This window comes from Caretta caretta, chromosome 21 (genome assembly GCF_965140235.1).
Source record: "Caretta caretta isolate rCarCar2 chromosome 21, rCarCar1.hap1, whole genome shotgun sequence".
In the NCBI taxonomy this organism is placed as follows: domain Eukaryota; kingdom Metazoa; phylum Chordata; order Testudines; family Cheloniidae; genus Caretta; species Caretta caretta.
In genome coordinates, this window is record NC_134226.1 from 9,223,679 (window position 1) to 9,240,242 (window position 16,564).

General features: G+C 45.6%; 1 protein-coding gene across 1 annotated transcript; it reads left to right on the top strand.

Annotated features, from left to right (window-relative positions):
• LOC142069770 (pepsin B-like) lies at positions 1-8,684 on the top strand. The gene is made up of 10 exons (XM_075122128.1): positions 1-13; positions 1,515-1,551; positions 1,851-2,004; positions 2,622-2,724; positions 3,519-3,637; positions 4,589-4,788; positions 4,976-5,098; positions 5,699-5,849; positions 8,109-8,207; positions 8,532-8,684. Exons 1-10 carry the CDS (start codon positions 1-3, stop codon positions 8,682-8,684), a joined length of 1,152 nt encoding a protein of 383 aa, XP_074978229.1.
• The last annotated feature ends 7,880 nt before the right edge of the window (positions 8,685-16,564 follow it).

Here is a 16,564-nt window from a genome sequence, read left to right on the forward strand (position 1 = left end):
ATGCCGGTGAAACGTATGTCACCAGGATTGTGTGCTTTTTTCACACCCCTGAGCAACGTAAGTTTTGCCGACATGTGGTAGCATCGAGATGGCCTAGATTTACACAAGTGAGAGCAGAATCTAGCTCATATAACTACTCAGCTCCACCATGAGGATTGCTATGGGTTGGGTTAAACCTCTTTGAAGCTGGTAGGCATAACAGCGGCCATTCATTCAGGATAAATGTAATTCAGGATGGAACTCCTTTAAGGCATAAATACTTGAAATAATAGAAGCGTCCACCCAAAGCAAAACCACAGGCAAGACTGGAGTAGGAGCCAGCTCTGAGGCCCAAAGGGAGTTCTGTTGCGATCACAGCAGGGCAGAATTTTTCGGCTGAAAATTTTCCAGGAAAAATGCAGATTTGTTTCAGCCAAAACGTTTTGAAAATTTGTTTCAAACTCACCAAATTGTTTCAGTTGAAAAAACAAACAAACGAGTGTTTAGTTATGACATTTTATAAATGAAACTTTCTGAGCGATTCACGACAAATTTTGTTTAGAAATGTACTCCTAGTTTGTTCGTTTGTTTTTTATTTATTAAAAAGCTCAAAAGCAAAACCAAAGGCTTTGTTTTGGGTTGAACAAGGCACTTTGGCCCAAAATATTTTTTTTTTGGTACTTCCAATGATTTAAAAAACAAATCAGTTATTCACACAGCTCTAACTGTGATCCGATAAATTCAGGACCAGGGGATCGATTGGACTGGAGCGGTGTGTCTATGCGTGTGAGGGAAGAAGAGAAACACCACAGAAACAAATTCAGAAAAGGCCTGGGAGCATGGCTCTGAGACAGAGCCTAGAAAGAGGGAGATTTTGGGGCTAAGTGCTAGCTAGAAAGGGGCTTGGAACTGTGAGCAAAGAAACCGTCTCCTGATGTTTGATTCCTGTTGTTTTCAGGGAAACAGGACTTTGTACAGTCTTTGTAAGTGAACCAGATTGCATCAAAGAACTACCTGACTCCAACGTGACTTTCTTCTCCTAAGCAAAACAATCAGCTAGGCCTTGAATTTTGGCTAACCACTAGGGTCAAAAAGAGATAACTGTATCAAATTTCCATTCATTGCAGCCAGCGGCGGATTTCTTCATTTTTGGCAAGGAAGTTTTGAAGAAAACAGATAACGCGCCAGTGTGGTGACATTTTGACAACACCTTTCTTTTGCTGTGAGCAGAGGTTTGCTTCTGAGCAGATCTTAATTGTTTGATCTTGCAGCCAACAGTGCTAATTGCTTTACAATCTCAGCACCCGACAAAAGAAACGAATGTCTTCATACTTCATGGAGAAATAAAATACACCAAGTGTAGACGCTGGGTGAGCTCTGTGATATGGAAATTTGGGTGCCAGCAGATAATGGAGCAGGGGGCAGTGCCCAGGATATAAAAATAGGGACTGTTGATCAGATGTGTCAGCCTAGTTTTGTGGCAGTGACCAACGTGTTAGGATCAGGAGCTAGTTGATGGAGAAATCAAGCACCAGAAAGTGGCTCATCCTGGCTCTCAGAAGGGCTGGTGAAGTGAGTAGAGTATTCCAGAACAGATATTGTAGTGAGAAGTGCGTAGAAGTACCCACATAGTAAATAGATCAGCATTTCTGTATTCTGTTAAGTCATGTCCTTATGTTCCTTACAAAGTACTACTAATTGTATGATATTTGTAAATCTATTTCTGCCTCTGCTCAGGCGTTCCCACTTTGTGTGGTAACACACTGAGCTGTATGAGGAAGGAACAGCATTATGGCAGGATACAGAGGGGAACAACATGAGAGATACTTGGGAGGACGAACCATTTCCTGAGCTGCTCTTTTTCTGTGCAGAGTCACTCTGAAGAAAGGAAAGTCTATGCGAGAGGTGATGAAGGAGAAGGGAGTTCTGGAGGATTTTCTGAAGCATCACAAAGTTGATCCTGCCAGGAAGTACCACTTCAATAATTACAATGTCGCCTATGTACCAATAGCCAACTATCTGGATGTGAGTATTAAGGCTTTCTCTCCGTCTGTCTTCTTTCTTTATGTAGTCTTGCTAGCCTTCTTTCCTACCTTATTACCTAGTCAGTCTGTGTACTTCTGTGGTCACAAGTCAATGGATCCCTCTTTTCAATCCTTGGAAATCTGTAACTATTTTGAAGTGGTTTGGATGAAAAAAATCTCACGGAATACAATGAACACACAAGTTCTGCTTCAAATTATATTTCTGTTTGGAGAAAAAGCAGAGTCTAGGTTGCCCTGTCCCCCCCCCCCCCCAATATCATTCCCAAATGTTTGCTGTGTATTCCCTGGGATACATCGTGTGTCTTCTCCAGAGACTGGGCTTATGGTTATAGTGCAGGACTGGGAGTCAAGAAGTCACAGTTCTGTTCCTGGCTCTGCGACTGACTTGCTGGGTGAATTGGGCAAGTCACTTCTCTTCTTCATACCTCGATTCCCCCGTATGCAAAATAATGGAACACCCCTGTGGAGCTTAATTCCTTAAAGGCTATAAAGACCTTTGGCATCTTCAAATGGAAGATGCTAGAGAAGTCAAACTGTTGGAAAATGATTAAGAACACAAAGGAATCCACCTGCCCACACATCTTCTCTCTTTTGCAGTCCTTCTACTTTGGAGAGATCAGCATTGGAACTCTGCCCCAGAACTTCCTGGTTCTCTTCGACACTGGCTCCTCCAACCTGTGGGTGCCCAAACCTGCAGTGAGTACTGCTCAGCTGTTTAATATTCAGTAGATGCATGTCCTGTGTGCATGGCTCCTGAGAAGCGGAGTCCAATTCCAACTAGGCAAGAAGATATAGCATCTTGCAAACCAAAAATGATCCTCTCAGACAATATTTGTGAATGTCATACTAAGGTATCGGCTAGTCTCCTAGAGCTCTTTTCTAAGCCCTGAATACGGTATGGATCACTCTTTCCTTATAAAAAGGTACTACAATATTGTAAAATAGTAGTCCAAAGCTCTACAGCTGAGATACTGCACTGTAGAATACTGTAGTGTGTATACTAAAGTTTAAGCAGTCATGCTGGGAGGCAACAAATGTTATGAATGGCAAAACTATTACCCAGAGCTTTAGCTGGTATAAATTGGCTTCAGTAGAGCGACACTTATTTACACCAGTTGAGGATCTGGCCCATAATTCTTAAAGGTTTTGGTTTCGGGTACAAGGTAGGTAAATAAAAAAGATGGGCATTAAAAAAAGTCATATCAAAACTCCCAGGCTGACTCTTGGCCCTGTTCTTTCTAGGGTGACCAGATGTCTCGATTTTATAGGGACAGTCCCGATTTTTGGGTCTTTTTCTTATACGGGCTTCTATTGCCCCCCCACCCCTTGTCCCGATTTTTCACATTTGCTGTCTGGTCATTTCACTCCACGGGAAGTCAGCTGTTGGGAGATGCTGCCTCGTCAGGGCACTCAGTCCTCAGTGGGACTGGCTCAAATCACATTGCAGCCACCAAAAAGAATGACCATGATGTTGCAATCTTGTTTTTAATCTAGCCAATCATGCAAGGTTCAACCCCAGCCAGTCATCCACCTTTCCCGACATTGGAGTGACCTACACCCTGGACTATGGGTTTGGAGACCTGACTGTGGTTTTAGGTTATGACACAGTGACAGTAAGTGAAATTTGCGCCACTCCCATCACGCGTTGTCATTAGAACTGTGTCTCTGGCATCACCGGACGTCACTGGGATTAATGGGGTTGTGGTTAGTAATGTCTTGTCTTGAATGCAACTTACTGCAGCGTGTACCCCACATAGCAGCAGGAATAGGTGATACATCTTTCTAGTTTAACTGCAGTGGGCTTGGAAACATTTATCTGAGGACACTTTATGAGGTAAATTCCACTGGCCTCAATGTTGTGACAGTAGCAGTGAATTTGGTCCTGTACATTTGATTTTTATGTTGTTAATTAGACCCTGTTAATACAGGACATAATAAGGGCTTGTGTACATGAGAAACTTGCACCAATTTTGACTTAAGGTGTGAATTTAAACCGATTAAGTTAAATCCGCGCAAACCCCCGTGTGGATGCCCTTGTGTTGTTTTGAGTGGCTTATTTTGGTGTCATTAAAGTTGATCGGGAACATAAGAGTGGGTTAGCTTTGTTAAGCAAAGTGACATAAAGCCACTCTTAAACCGAGAGAAAAACTTCTATACAGGAGTTTGCACCAGTTTAGCTGAACTGGTTTAAAAAGTGATTTAAGTTAAACTCGTGCACCTTTCTTGTGTAGACAAGCCTCGAGTTAACCAGTGCATAGGTCAGTTAGGAATAATGCTAGCTATACTGACCATTACTAGGCACAAATTCTATGGCTATGTTTTTTTTCCCGATTTTGCTGTGCCTTGAATTTTCTTCTCTGATTGAGACACTGTCCTCAACTGACTCCCACCCCATATGGAGCATATGCAGCTGCTTAGAGAAGCATCAGATCTAACCCTAATGATGTGCTTTATCAGACTGTCTTGAGCGTCAGCCACCCTTGAGAATGAAATGGTTACTTGTTTTCGTTGTCAACATTTAGGATAAAATTCTCGCCGCGGGCAATGATTTTCTTCCCTGGTAGATCCAGAACATCACCATTGAACACCAGGAATTTGGTCTGAGTCAGGATGAGCCTAGCAGCCCCTTCCATTACACATATTTCGATGGGATTTTGGGAATGGCTTATTCTCCTGTAGCCATACCGGGGTACAACCCACTTATTCAGGAGATGCTGCAGCAGGGCCAGCTTACTGAACCCACCTTCAGTTTCTATTTCTCACGGTAAGATCTCTCTCTCACCTCTCCTATATATTTTCGGTCTATATTTCCATCTCTCTCTCTCACCATATATTTACCCCTTAGTCTGGTTTCTTACTGTCGATCCATCTCCCGGCCCCCCATCCACATGTATTTTATGCCCCATGCTCCAGAGGTCAGAATCTGATATTTTAACTATTTGTGTTTCCAGGCAACCAACGTATGATTACGGAGGGGAAGTCATCTTGGGAGGCATTGACACCCAGCTGTTCTCTGGCCAGATTACCTGGGTTCCTGTTACCCAAGAAGTTTACTGGAAGATTGGTATTGAGGAGTAAGTTTTGTTTGCAATCTCCCCCTTTATTAACATGGGTGTGAGCCTTTCTTCCTGGTTGTCCATGGGCAGCCTTTCCAGCTATAATTAATGAAGTCAGCTGCCTTTTGTGAACTCAACTTTTCTGTGCCAGAGGCTGAAAAAAGAAGGAATTCTGTGTCCTTCTCTAGCTAGCCTAGAGAGATTATTACTTACACAAGATCTGATCTTGGCCCAGGATAAAGGTTGGGTCTGGATTTCAGACACTCTCTCAAAAGACTTTGGATCCAGGGTTTTGGTTCAAGTACTGCTAAAACTGCCTATTATAGGCCCCAATTCAGCAAAGGTCTTAAGCATTATCTTTAAACATGTCCTGAAGTCCTGATGCTTAAGTGCTTTGCTGAAGAGAGAGGGAGTTAAGCCCGCACTGAAAGTTAAGCGTGTGCTGCCGTCCTTTGCTGAATCGGGGCCAGTGGCAGAGCTTGGCTCTGTAGAATATGGGTCTCTGAACTGCACGTTACGGAATATCTGAAGCCTTGTGCTCTTGGTTCAGCCTGCATCAGAGGCATTCTCGTGGCTGACAGACATGCACAGTGAAGTCTCTTGGGCTTCCCTCCTTAGGTTTGCTATTGGACAGCAGGCGACTGGCTGGTGCAGCCAAGGCTGCCAGGGCATTGTGGACACCGGGACGTTTCTGCTCACCATCCAAGAGCAGTACATGGGGGACTTCCTGGAGGCTGTGGGTGCTCAGGAATCCAACGGAGAGGGTGGAGCAAGAGGTGCCTGGCCACACTGCCGAGGACATCTGTGAGGGATCTTGCAGTGCCTGACATGAGGAATCCAAGACATAAGATGAGACTGATGGGTTTTTGGGTGATCAGACAAGGATTCCTACAGGAGCTCAGCGGTTTAAACCAGAGGTGGTGACAGCACTAACTCCATCTGGGGAAACAGAAAGTCTCCCCTGAGTTTGGGGGGAGAGCTTCTGATCTCCCTTTCCCAGTGTAAATCAGAAGCAATTCTGCCCAAGTCAGTGGGCCAGATCATTAGTTGGTGTAAATGGGCGTAGCTCTGGAGCGACGTTGACTTACACACTCTGAAGAGCTGGCCCAGTGTAAAGTCAGCATGAGATTTGAAGCAGGCCGGTTGGGCGTAACCTTGCAAGTGGCCACACGTCAGACAGAAAAGCGTGTGTGAGGCTGGTGAATTGCTGCCCATGTAATGGCAGAGTGCTGCAGAGGGGTTTCTACTAGAGCTGTGTGACTTAACTGGTTTTGCAGTTTCTCCAGCCAACCAAAAATTCGGGGGAAATATTTGGTTCTGTTCCAAAAAAGGTTAATTTTTTCAGCAGATTGGAAGAGTTAATGTCAGGCCATCATACCTGGTGTGAGCGTTTCCCTTGATAAGCTATAGCCCCATGGTTAGGGAATGGGAGAGCCCCAGGTCTGAATCACTGCTCTGGAGTAGGGACTTGAATTCAGATCTTCCTTTCTCCCAGGGGAGTGCTCTAACCGCCAGGGTCAGGCTATTCTGGGCTGTTACCTGCAAAAATCTAGGGCGCTGCATCTATACGCTACTGAGGGCTCAAGACGTGACCCGGTTCATTTAGGTAGCCCACCTTTTCCCTACCAAGGGCTTAAGTTGTAAAGCACCTACCCTTACTCACGGGGCTCAAGGAAAACCTGGTCAATTTAAGTACCCGCCCTTACCCACGGTGCTCAGGGCCATACGGGTCCGCAGGATCTTTTCCCAGTGAAGAGCCTGACACAGCTGTGCTCTGAACATCTATTTATTAGCAACGTACAGAGAACACATACGCCAAACCAATCTCTTATGCTTACCACTCCCAATATACAGACAAACTTCACCCCTTCAGGGTTCCCTCGCCTGGGGGTGCCGGTTGATGCCTCTGCACGTCATGGTCATGCAGAGGGGTCCGAGTTCTAGCTCTGGAGATGGTTCCCAAAGATCATGGCTTTTTATTTGCATTATATAGGTAAAACTAGTGACCGCCTTTAACTTCACTAATCCTATTACATTATACGATCCCCCTAGGCAGAAAAATTTAACCTATTGTGCACTGGCGCCTATGTTTCCTCCTCCCTGCTCAAATCTTTTTGTGCTTTATCTTTCATACCCGAATTGTAACTTATTTATGACTTTCTTTGTTTGTGCAGATGGTCAGCATAAATTCTCTGGTCAGAGCTTTTCTGATCTATTTTACCATTTGTTGGGGTCTCTCTAAAACTTCCCAACACCTGGGTGTCTCTCTTTTACAGCCCTTGGTGTTATAACTCTGGTTAGGGGCATTCCTGAGGTGGGGATGCTTTAAGCACTGGAATAATTTTTTCTCAATTTTAGTGGTGAAATCCCTGAGTTTCACTCAAGGCTAGTTTAGTATAGGGGTGAGTCAAGTCACAGGCTGACAGGGCTGGGTTGCTCTCAATTGCTTCTGTTGAAGCTGTTCCACTTCGTATAAATGCTTAAATATTTATAGTGCCAAAGAGAGAGAGAGAGAGAGTGAATGAGTGCGAATCCTCTATTGACGCTCATCTGATGGGTAAGAAGTGTGGATTTAAATCATTCTCTGCGTGATTCTCATGTTGAAATGGAACAGCTTCAACAGGAGAGACTGAGAGAAACACACCTTGCAATAGACTAGTGGTTAGAGCACTCACTTGGCACAGGGGAGATCTGCGTTCAAGTCCCTGCTACAGGGTGGGGATCTTAATGTAGATTTCCCACCTCCCAGGAAAGGGCCCTCACCAAAGGTTATAAAGAGGGAACACATGTGTGATCACTGGCACATGGTTTCCTGGCCCTGAGAAAACTTTCCCCAGCTGAAACGATCAGATCAAGTTCATGAATAGTTTTGGTCCATTTTTCAGCAAAACAATTCTCCCAGCTCTAATTTCTGCCCTCAGTTGGGTGGAATGGTAGATGCTGTATAGTGGCCATTCTCCTCTGTTGGGAGCAGCCTCTGCTCTAGGTTGTAACTGTCTCAACCCCCTCTTGTTCTTTTCTTTCACAGTACATGGCTAGCGGCAGCAACGTCCAGAACGTGCCGACCACCACCTTCGTCATTAATGGATCCCAGTTCCCACTGCCTCCCTCCGTCTACGTCCTCAATGTATGTATCACTTTAAAGGCAAAACCAACTTCTATCTTACAGAGACAATGAACCATGCACGGGTGTCAGACAGGGAGTCAGAGCTTCTGTGCAAAGACAGAGACCTTTCCCGCTCCATCCCACCACATTGCAGCTCTGTTTGCCTGTCATTTCTAACAGCACTCAAAAACCGATGGGGTGTTTGTGTTCCCACAATGCGAGCTTATGGGGGCCTGCTCCTGCTCCCATCAGAACCATTGCAAAGCTCTTAAAAATGCCACTGGCGTGTCAGAGTGCAGCTTATACATCCCTATAGACGTATCTATCTCTTTTTCCCCCTTACAGAACAATGGCTACTGCAGAGTTATGGTTGAGACCACTTATGTATCTTCTCAGAATGAGCAGCCAGTCTGGATCCTGGGTAACATCTTCCTTAGGGAATATTATTCTGTCTTTGATATGGCTAACAACAGAGTGGGCTTTGCCCCATTAGCCTAGCCAAACCAGGCCTCACCAGAACCAGATGAAGGCATTCCCTTTCCTGTCTAAAGCTTCTCTCCCGGACACTGTTGGGATCAGACTGAGTTCATATGGACAGATTGAATCATTCTTAATGTACCTTGCATACAAGCGGGGGAGGGATAGCTCAGGGGTCTGAGCATTGGCCTGCTAAACCCAGGGTTGTGAGTTCAATCCTTGAGGGGTCCATTTAGGGATCTGGAGCAAAAATTGGGGATTGTTCTTGCTTTAAGCAGGGGGTTGGACTAGATGACCTCCTGTGGTCCCTTCCAACCGTGATATTCTATGATTCATACAGCCTTAGCTTGCTTTTGGCTTGTGGGTAACAATCAGTGCTCTCCAGATGTATTATTGTGAATAAACTGCAAAGAGTCAAATTGCTTTTTGTTGCCTTTGGAGTTTGTTGAGTGAAGAATGAGCCCAGCTGTTTGTTTGTGGTATCACAATCTTATTAACACACACCAATTGCTACCTAGGTATAAAGGAGGAAATTAACCTTTCAGTGATCCATTTCTGCCCCAATTTCAAAACAGCTAAGCACATAGCAGCTCCCATTGAGAACAATGGATTAAATCCCCCTTTTGTTTCTATTAGGAAATCTTCTGTAGCACAGAATGACCTTTTCTTTGCACAGCTGTAATGGAGATGCTGATGCTTGACTAGCTGGCAAGGGGATGTGGGCAGCTTCATCCCCTGATGTTGGCAATAAGCTTTGAGATTCTCAGATGGGATGGGGATAGCAGGCCAAAATGTGGTTGCTGTGAAGAAGGTAGAGATCCTGTTTGTGCTCTGTATTTACATGCTATTACCATCACATAGATGTCCTGAGGTGCTGGCTCTGTTCCTATCCAAGACTACCCTAACCAGTGGAATAGTACATGGTAGGGCTCTCAAGCAATTAAAAAATTAATTGTGATTAATGCTGCCCATTTCTTGTTTACAATGTCACCTGAAAATAAGAACAGGCATTCACATGGCACTGTTGTAGCCAGAGTCACAAGATATTTACATGCCAGATGTGCTAAAGATTCATATGTCCCTTCATGCTTCAACCACCATTGCAGGGGACATGCGTCCATGCTGATGACGGGGTTCTGCCTGATAACAATCCAAAGCAATGCGGACTGATGCATGTTCATTTTCATCATCTGAGTCAGATGCCACTTGCAGAGTGATTGATGTGACTTGATGTGCAAGTGACTTGATTTTCTTTTTTGGTGGTTCGGGTTCTGTAGTTTCCGCATCAGAGTGTTGCTCTTTTAAGACTTCTGAAAGCATGCTCCACACCTCATCCCTCTCAGATTTTGGAAGGCACTTCAGATTCTTAAAGCTTGGGTTGAGTGCTGTAGCTATCTTTAGAAATCTCACATTGGTGCCTTCTTTGCGTTTTGTCAGATCTGCAGGGGAAGTATTCTTAAAATGAACAATTTGTGCTGAATCATCATCTGAGACTGCTATAATATGAAATACGTGGCAGAGTGTGGTAAAATAGAGCTGGAGACATACAATTTTCCCCAAAGGAGTTCATTCACAAATTTAATTAATGCGTTATTTTTTTAATGAGCCTCATCAGCATGGAAGCATGTCCTCTTGAATGGTGGCCGAAGCAGGAAGGGACATATGAATGTTTAGCATATCTTGCACGTAAATACTTTGCAATGCTGTCTACAAAAGTCCCATGCAAATGCCTGTTCTCGCTTTCTGGCGACATTTTAAATGAGAAGTGAGCAGCATTATCTCCTGCAAATATAAACAAACTTGTTTGTCTTAGCAATTGACTGAACGAGAAGTAGGACTGAGTGGATTTGTAGGCTCTAAAGTTTTACATTGTTTTGTTTTTGAGTGCAGTTATGTAAGAAAAAAACCTACATTTGAAAGTTGCACTTTCATGATTAAGAGATTGCGCTACAGTACTTGTATGAGGTGAATTGAAAAATACTATTTCTTTTATCATTTTTACAGTGCAAATATTTGTAATAAAAATAATATAAAGTGAGCCGTGTACACTTTGTATTCTGTGCTGAAATTGAAACCAATATATTTGAAAATGTAGAAAAACATCCACTTTTTTATTAGTAAATTTCAAATGGTATTCTATTGTTTAACAATGTGGTTAAAACTGCGATTAACCGCAATTAATTTTTTTGAGTTAACCACATGAGTTAACTGCGATTAATCAACAGCCCTAGTACATGGAGTTCCTGATTTCCCATGACTGCACTTAAGTAGCTTTAGTTCTGCCAAAGGCTGGTTACTGTTTCACATGTTGCCAGTGCAGAACCTAATATGGAAACACAAACTCAGCCTTAGAGAGGTGATGGACTAGGAAAAAAACACAGACAGCAGCTGTGCGAAACCTGCTCCCACTGAAGTCTGTGGGAGTTCCGCCATCGACTTCAGTGGGATCAGGATTCGGAGGTGCAGCCCAGGCCGGCAGAAGAGCTGCCAGGATGGCTGAGGACTCAGGACGGATGGGGGTTCTCTCATGTGATGAAGCTGATGGGTGTGGGGAACTGTCCACTGAAATGCCATCGTCCACCAGAGGTTGCCTTGCTCGCGAATGCTGCGTTTGCAAATCAGCCTTTGTCTACCACTGGAGAAGGGGAATCTGGGCAGGAGAGCGTGAGAGAGATTAGATACTACAGTCCACAGCATAGTTCAGTTCGTGTCTAAACCATGTTGTTGCTTAGTGTGCTACTGGAAGGTGCTCTGATATTATGGTGATGAGCATGGTATAAGAACCTGTTTAGACTAGACTAGAATTTCCAGGAAGATGCAATGCAGCCCTTCCAGCATTGTGTGTGTGTTTTACTATGTCTGTGGGTCCATGAGATAAGACTTTATAATCCATAGTTATTGGATTCCAGAGCACTTTTGTAAGGTTAAGGATTTACCCTGGAGCACTTGCTTATTATCATTTAATATTTATATTACAGTAGCATCTAGAGGCCTCAATTGAAACTGAGGTCTTATTGTGCTAGGTGCTGTATGGACATAGAAGAGAGAGTCCCTGCCCCAAAGAGCTGACCATCTAAATACACAAAGGGGGGGAGGGGAAACAGAGGCACAGTGATTTTTACAGCAGATCAGTAGCAGAGCTGGGACAATAATGCAGAGGTCTCCTGAGTCCCAGCCTGGTGCACTAGCCACTGCCTCTTGATCAAAATATCCTCTTTCCTCATAGTTGTGTATTGTATTCTGTGCTAATTAGCTGCTGCCATCCACCCCAGAAGCAGCTGCATTCTAGTAGTGCTTTGGGAGTCTATCTATAAATGTTGCTTTCCCAGCCCATTCTTCTTCAGCCCATTCTGTCTGAAGGAAAGGAAGCACATGGTGACCTCAAAGCCTGCGGGCTTGAATGCAAACAGTCAGCATAAAGGACCCAAAGGGTCAAATCCTGCTTTCATTTACACTAGCATAAAACCAGCAACATTCCACTGATGTTAGTGGGCTTCCTTTACTCACAGTTTTCACAGATGCAAGAAAGCCCAATTTGGCCCCATCATTTTACCACTGAGAAATGTCCCGGAGCCTCTATATTTGGCACAAGGAAGGGAATGAAAAGCTTTTAGATGTAGAAATGTGCCAGGGCAAGAGCTGTGAGCTGTTTCTTTGTTTCAATTCCCAATGCCCCTCATTTCAGATCCAACCGTTTGCCACCAGGGAGCATCTTGGCCCGTTGTGCTGGCATGCTGAGGAGCATGTGTTGCTGTGGCAGTATCTATAGGGAGCAGAGAGTTGGAAACTCCCTTGTCTGAAGGCTGGGAAAGGAAAGTGCTTCATAAACTAGTCAGAGGGCATGAATGTGCCAAAGCAAAACTGAGAAAGAGTGCTAATGTTGCCCTGGATTTGAGGGCGGGGGAAGGAGTGTACCCCAGATTTTGGTCATGCAACCATATTGTGTGCATTCAGCCACCATGAATTAATAAAACAGAACACCACATAGTTAAGGGTTAATTTGAATAAGCAGAGCTCCTGGAAGCAAGGTCAAAGTTACCTGTAGGTTTGCAGTTTCTGCTAATTAGAATGGGAGGAGAGGAGAAAAGAGTCAACAAATTGAGCCTGAAAGAAAATAAGTGGATGAAAACCTTGAATTTGGGCGTCTTTGATAGAGAAGCTTATTATGACTAAGATGGTTGGGAATGTTTGTTGATAAGTAGTTTACTGAAGTTAGGAGAGGTGATGATCCAGTAGAGGGTCACTGTGTTTTGTTAAGTTATAAAAAGACTAGATAATAGACCGTACTTTGGAGCAGTTCTCTGAAGCTCTCCTGAGAGACTTTTTCCTGACACCTTACTCCCCACTGAGGAAGCAACCGGCCATCATGGCCCTGCTGCAAATTACTCAATACCATGTTAGAATATAGATATTTAGGCCTGCCTGTGAAAGCCTATACCTTAAAAACTTAGGTGTATTTTTATCACTTAGCTAGTTACAGGGGTGTAAAAACAAAGAATCAAAATCACAGTCTGCCTGTGTATGGGCCTTCTCTCACTAGGATAGTCTGAGGGTATGTCTACACTACAAAATTAGGTCGAATTTATAGAAGTCGGTTTTGTAGAAAGCCTTTTTATACAGTCGATTGTGTGTGTCCCCACACAAGTGCTCTAAGTGCATGTAGTCGGCGGAGTGTGTCCACAGTACCGAGGCAAGCGTCGACTTCCGGAGCGTTGCACTGTGGGTAGCTATCCCACAGTTCCCACAGTCTCTGCCGCCCATTTGAATTCTGGGTAGAAATCTCAGTGCCTGATGGGGCTAAAACATTGTCGCGGTTGGTTCTGGGTACATATCGTCAGGCCCCCGTTCCCTCCCTCCATCCGTGAAAGCCAGGGTAGGCAATCGTTTTGCGCCTTTTTTCTTGAGTTATCTGTGCAGACGCCATACCACGGCAAGTAGGGAGCCCACTCAGCTCACCATCACCGTACGTCTCCTGGGTGCGGGCAGATGTGGAACTGCATTGCTACACAGCAGCAGCTCATTGCCTTTTGGCAGCAGATGGTGCAGTATGACTGGTAGCCGTCATCGACATAGTCCTGGGTGCTCTTTTAACCGGGCGCCTGGGCAAACATGGGAGTTGACTCAGCCAGGTCATTTCCCTTGTTTCGTCTCATGGAGATTGAGTCCTACCGGCAGTGCACTGTCTTTTAATCAGCAGCCAGCAGAAGATGATGGCTAGTCGTCATACTGCACCGTCTTCTGCCGAGCACCCAGGAGATGACGATGGCTAGCGGTCGTACTGCACAGTCTGCTGCCGGCAAGATGTATAAAGATAGATGAAGTGGCTCAAAACAAGAAATAGACCAGATTTGTTTTGTATTAATTTTCTCCTCCCTCTGTGAAATCAATGGCTGGCTAAACCCAGTTTTGAGTTCTATCCTTGAGGGGGCCATTCGATTTCTCGCAAAGCCACCCCCTTTGTTGATTTTAATTCCCTGTAAGCCAACCCTGTAAGCCATGTCGTCAGTTGCCCCTCCCTCCGTCAGGGCAACGGCAGACAATCGTTCCGCGCCTTTTTTCCGTGCAGACGCCATACCACGGCAAGCATGGAGCCCGCTCAGATCACTTTGGCAATTAGGAGCACATTAAACACCACACACATTATCCAGCAGTATATGCAGCACCAGAACCTGGCAAAGCGATACTAGGCAAGTAGGCGACATCAGCACGGTGACGAGAGTGATGAGGACATGGACACAGACTTCTCTCAAAGCACGGGCCCTGGCAATGTGGGCATCATGGTGCTAATGGGGCAGGCTCATACGGTGGAACGCCAATTCTGGGCCCGGAAAAAAATCACAGGCTGGTGGGGTGTTGCAGGTCTGGGACGATTCCCAGTGCCTGCGAAACTTTCGCATGTGTAAGGGCACTTTCGTGGAACTTTGTGACTTGCTTTCCCCTGCCCTGAGGCGCAAGAATACCAAGATGAGAGCAGCCCTCACAGTGGAGAAGCGAGTGGCAATAGCCCTGTGGAAGCTTGCAATGCCAGACAGCTACCGGTCAGTCGGGAATCAATTTGGAGTGGGCAAATCTACTGTGGGGGCTGCTGTTATGCAAGTAGCCAACGCAATCAAAGATCTGCTGATATCAAGGGTAGTGACCCTGGGAAATGTGCAGGTCATAGTGGATGGCTTTGCTGCAATGGGATTCCCTAACTGTGGTGGGGCCATAGACGGAACCCATATCCCTATCTTGGCACCGGAGCACCAAGCCAGCGAGTACATAAACCGCAAGGGGTACTTTTCAATAGTGCTGCAAGCTCTGGTGGATCACAAGGGACGTTTCACCAACATCAACGTGGGATGGCCGGGAAAGGTACATGATGCTCGCATCTTCAGGAACTCTGGTCTGTTTCAAAAGCTGCAGGAAGGGACTTTATTTCCAGACCAGAAAATAACCATTGGGGATGTTGAAATGCCTATAGTTATCCTTGAGGACCCAGCCTACCCCTTAATGCCATGGCTCATGAAGCCATACACAGGCAGCCTGGACAGTAGTCAGGAGCTGTTCAACAACAGGCTGAGCAAGTGCAGAATGGTGGTAGAATGTGCATTTGGATGTTTAAAGGCGCGCTGGCGCAGTTTACTGACTCGCTTAGACCTCAGCGAAACCAATATTCCCACTGTTATTACTGCTTGCTGTGTGCTCCATAATATCTGTGAGAGTAAGGGGGAGACGTTTATGGCGGGATGGGAAGTTGATGCAAATCGCCTGGCTGCTGGTTACACACAGCCAGACACCAGGGAGGTTAGAAGAGCACAGGAGGGTGCGGTGCGCATCAGAGAAGCTTTGAAAACCAGTTTCATGACTGGCCAGACTACGGTGTGAAAGTTCTGTTTGTTTCTCCTTGATGAAACCCCCCGCCCCTTGGTTCACTCTACTTCCCTCTAAGCCAACCATCCTCCCCTCCTCCCTTCGATCACCGCTTGCAGAGGCAATAAAGTCATTGTTGCTCCACATTCATGCATTCTTTATTAATTCATCACACAAATAGGGGGATAACTACCAAGGTAGCCCAGGAGGGGTGGTGGAGGAGAGAAGCACCAGGAGGGGTGGTGGAGGAGGGAAGGACAAGGCTACACAGCACTTTAAAAGTTTAAAACTTTAAAACTTATTGAATGCCAGCCTTCTGTTGCTTGGGCAATCCTCTGGGGTGGAGTGGCTGGGTGGCCGGAGGCCCCCCCACTACGTTCTTGGGCGCCTAGGTGAAGAGGCTATGGAACTTGGGGAGGAGGGCGGTTGGTTACACAGGGGCTGTAGCGGCGGTCTGTGCTCCTGCTGTCTTTCCTGCAGCCTAACCATACGCTGGAGCATATTAGTTTGATCCTCCAGCAGCCTCAGCATTGAATCCTACCTCCTCTCATGACGCTGCCGCCACCTTTCAGCTTCAGCCCTCTCTTCAGCCCGCCACTTACTCTCTTCAGCCTGCCACCTCTCCTCTCGGTCATTTTGTGCTTTCCTGCACTCTGACATTATTTGCCTCCACGCATTCGTCTGTGCTCTGTCAGTGTGGGAGGACAGCATGAGCTCAGAGAACATTTCATCGCGAGTGCGTTTTTTCCGCCTTCTAATCTTTGCTAGCCTCTGCGAAGGAGAAGATCCTGTGATCCTTGAAACACATGCAGCTGGTGGAGAAAAAAAAAGGGACAGTGGTATTTAAAAAGACACGTTTTATAGAACAATGGGTACACTCTTTCACGGTAAACCTTGCTGTTAACATTACATACATATCACATGTGCTTTCGTTCCAAGGTCGCATTTTGCCTCCCCCCCCAGTGCATGGCTAGCCCCTTCCCCCTCCCTGTGGCTAACAGTGGGGAACATTTCTGTTCATCCACAGGCAAACAGCCCAGCAGGAACGG

Excerpts from the sequence above, each read along its gene's own strand:
- LOC142069770 (XM_075122128.1), top strand. Across the intron at positions 3,638-4,588 it reads TAGGTTATGACACAGTGACA|ATCCAGAACATCACCATTGA; the intron begins GTAAGTGAAATT and ends CTTCCCTGGTAG. Across the intron at positions 5,850-8,108 it reads AATCCAACGGAGAGGGTGGA|TACATGGCTAGCGGCAGCAA; the intron begins GCAAGAGGTGCC and ends TTTCTTTCACAG.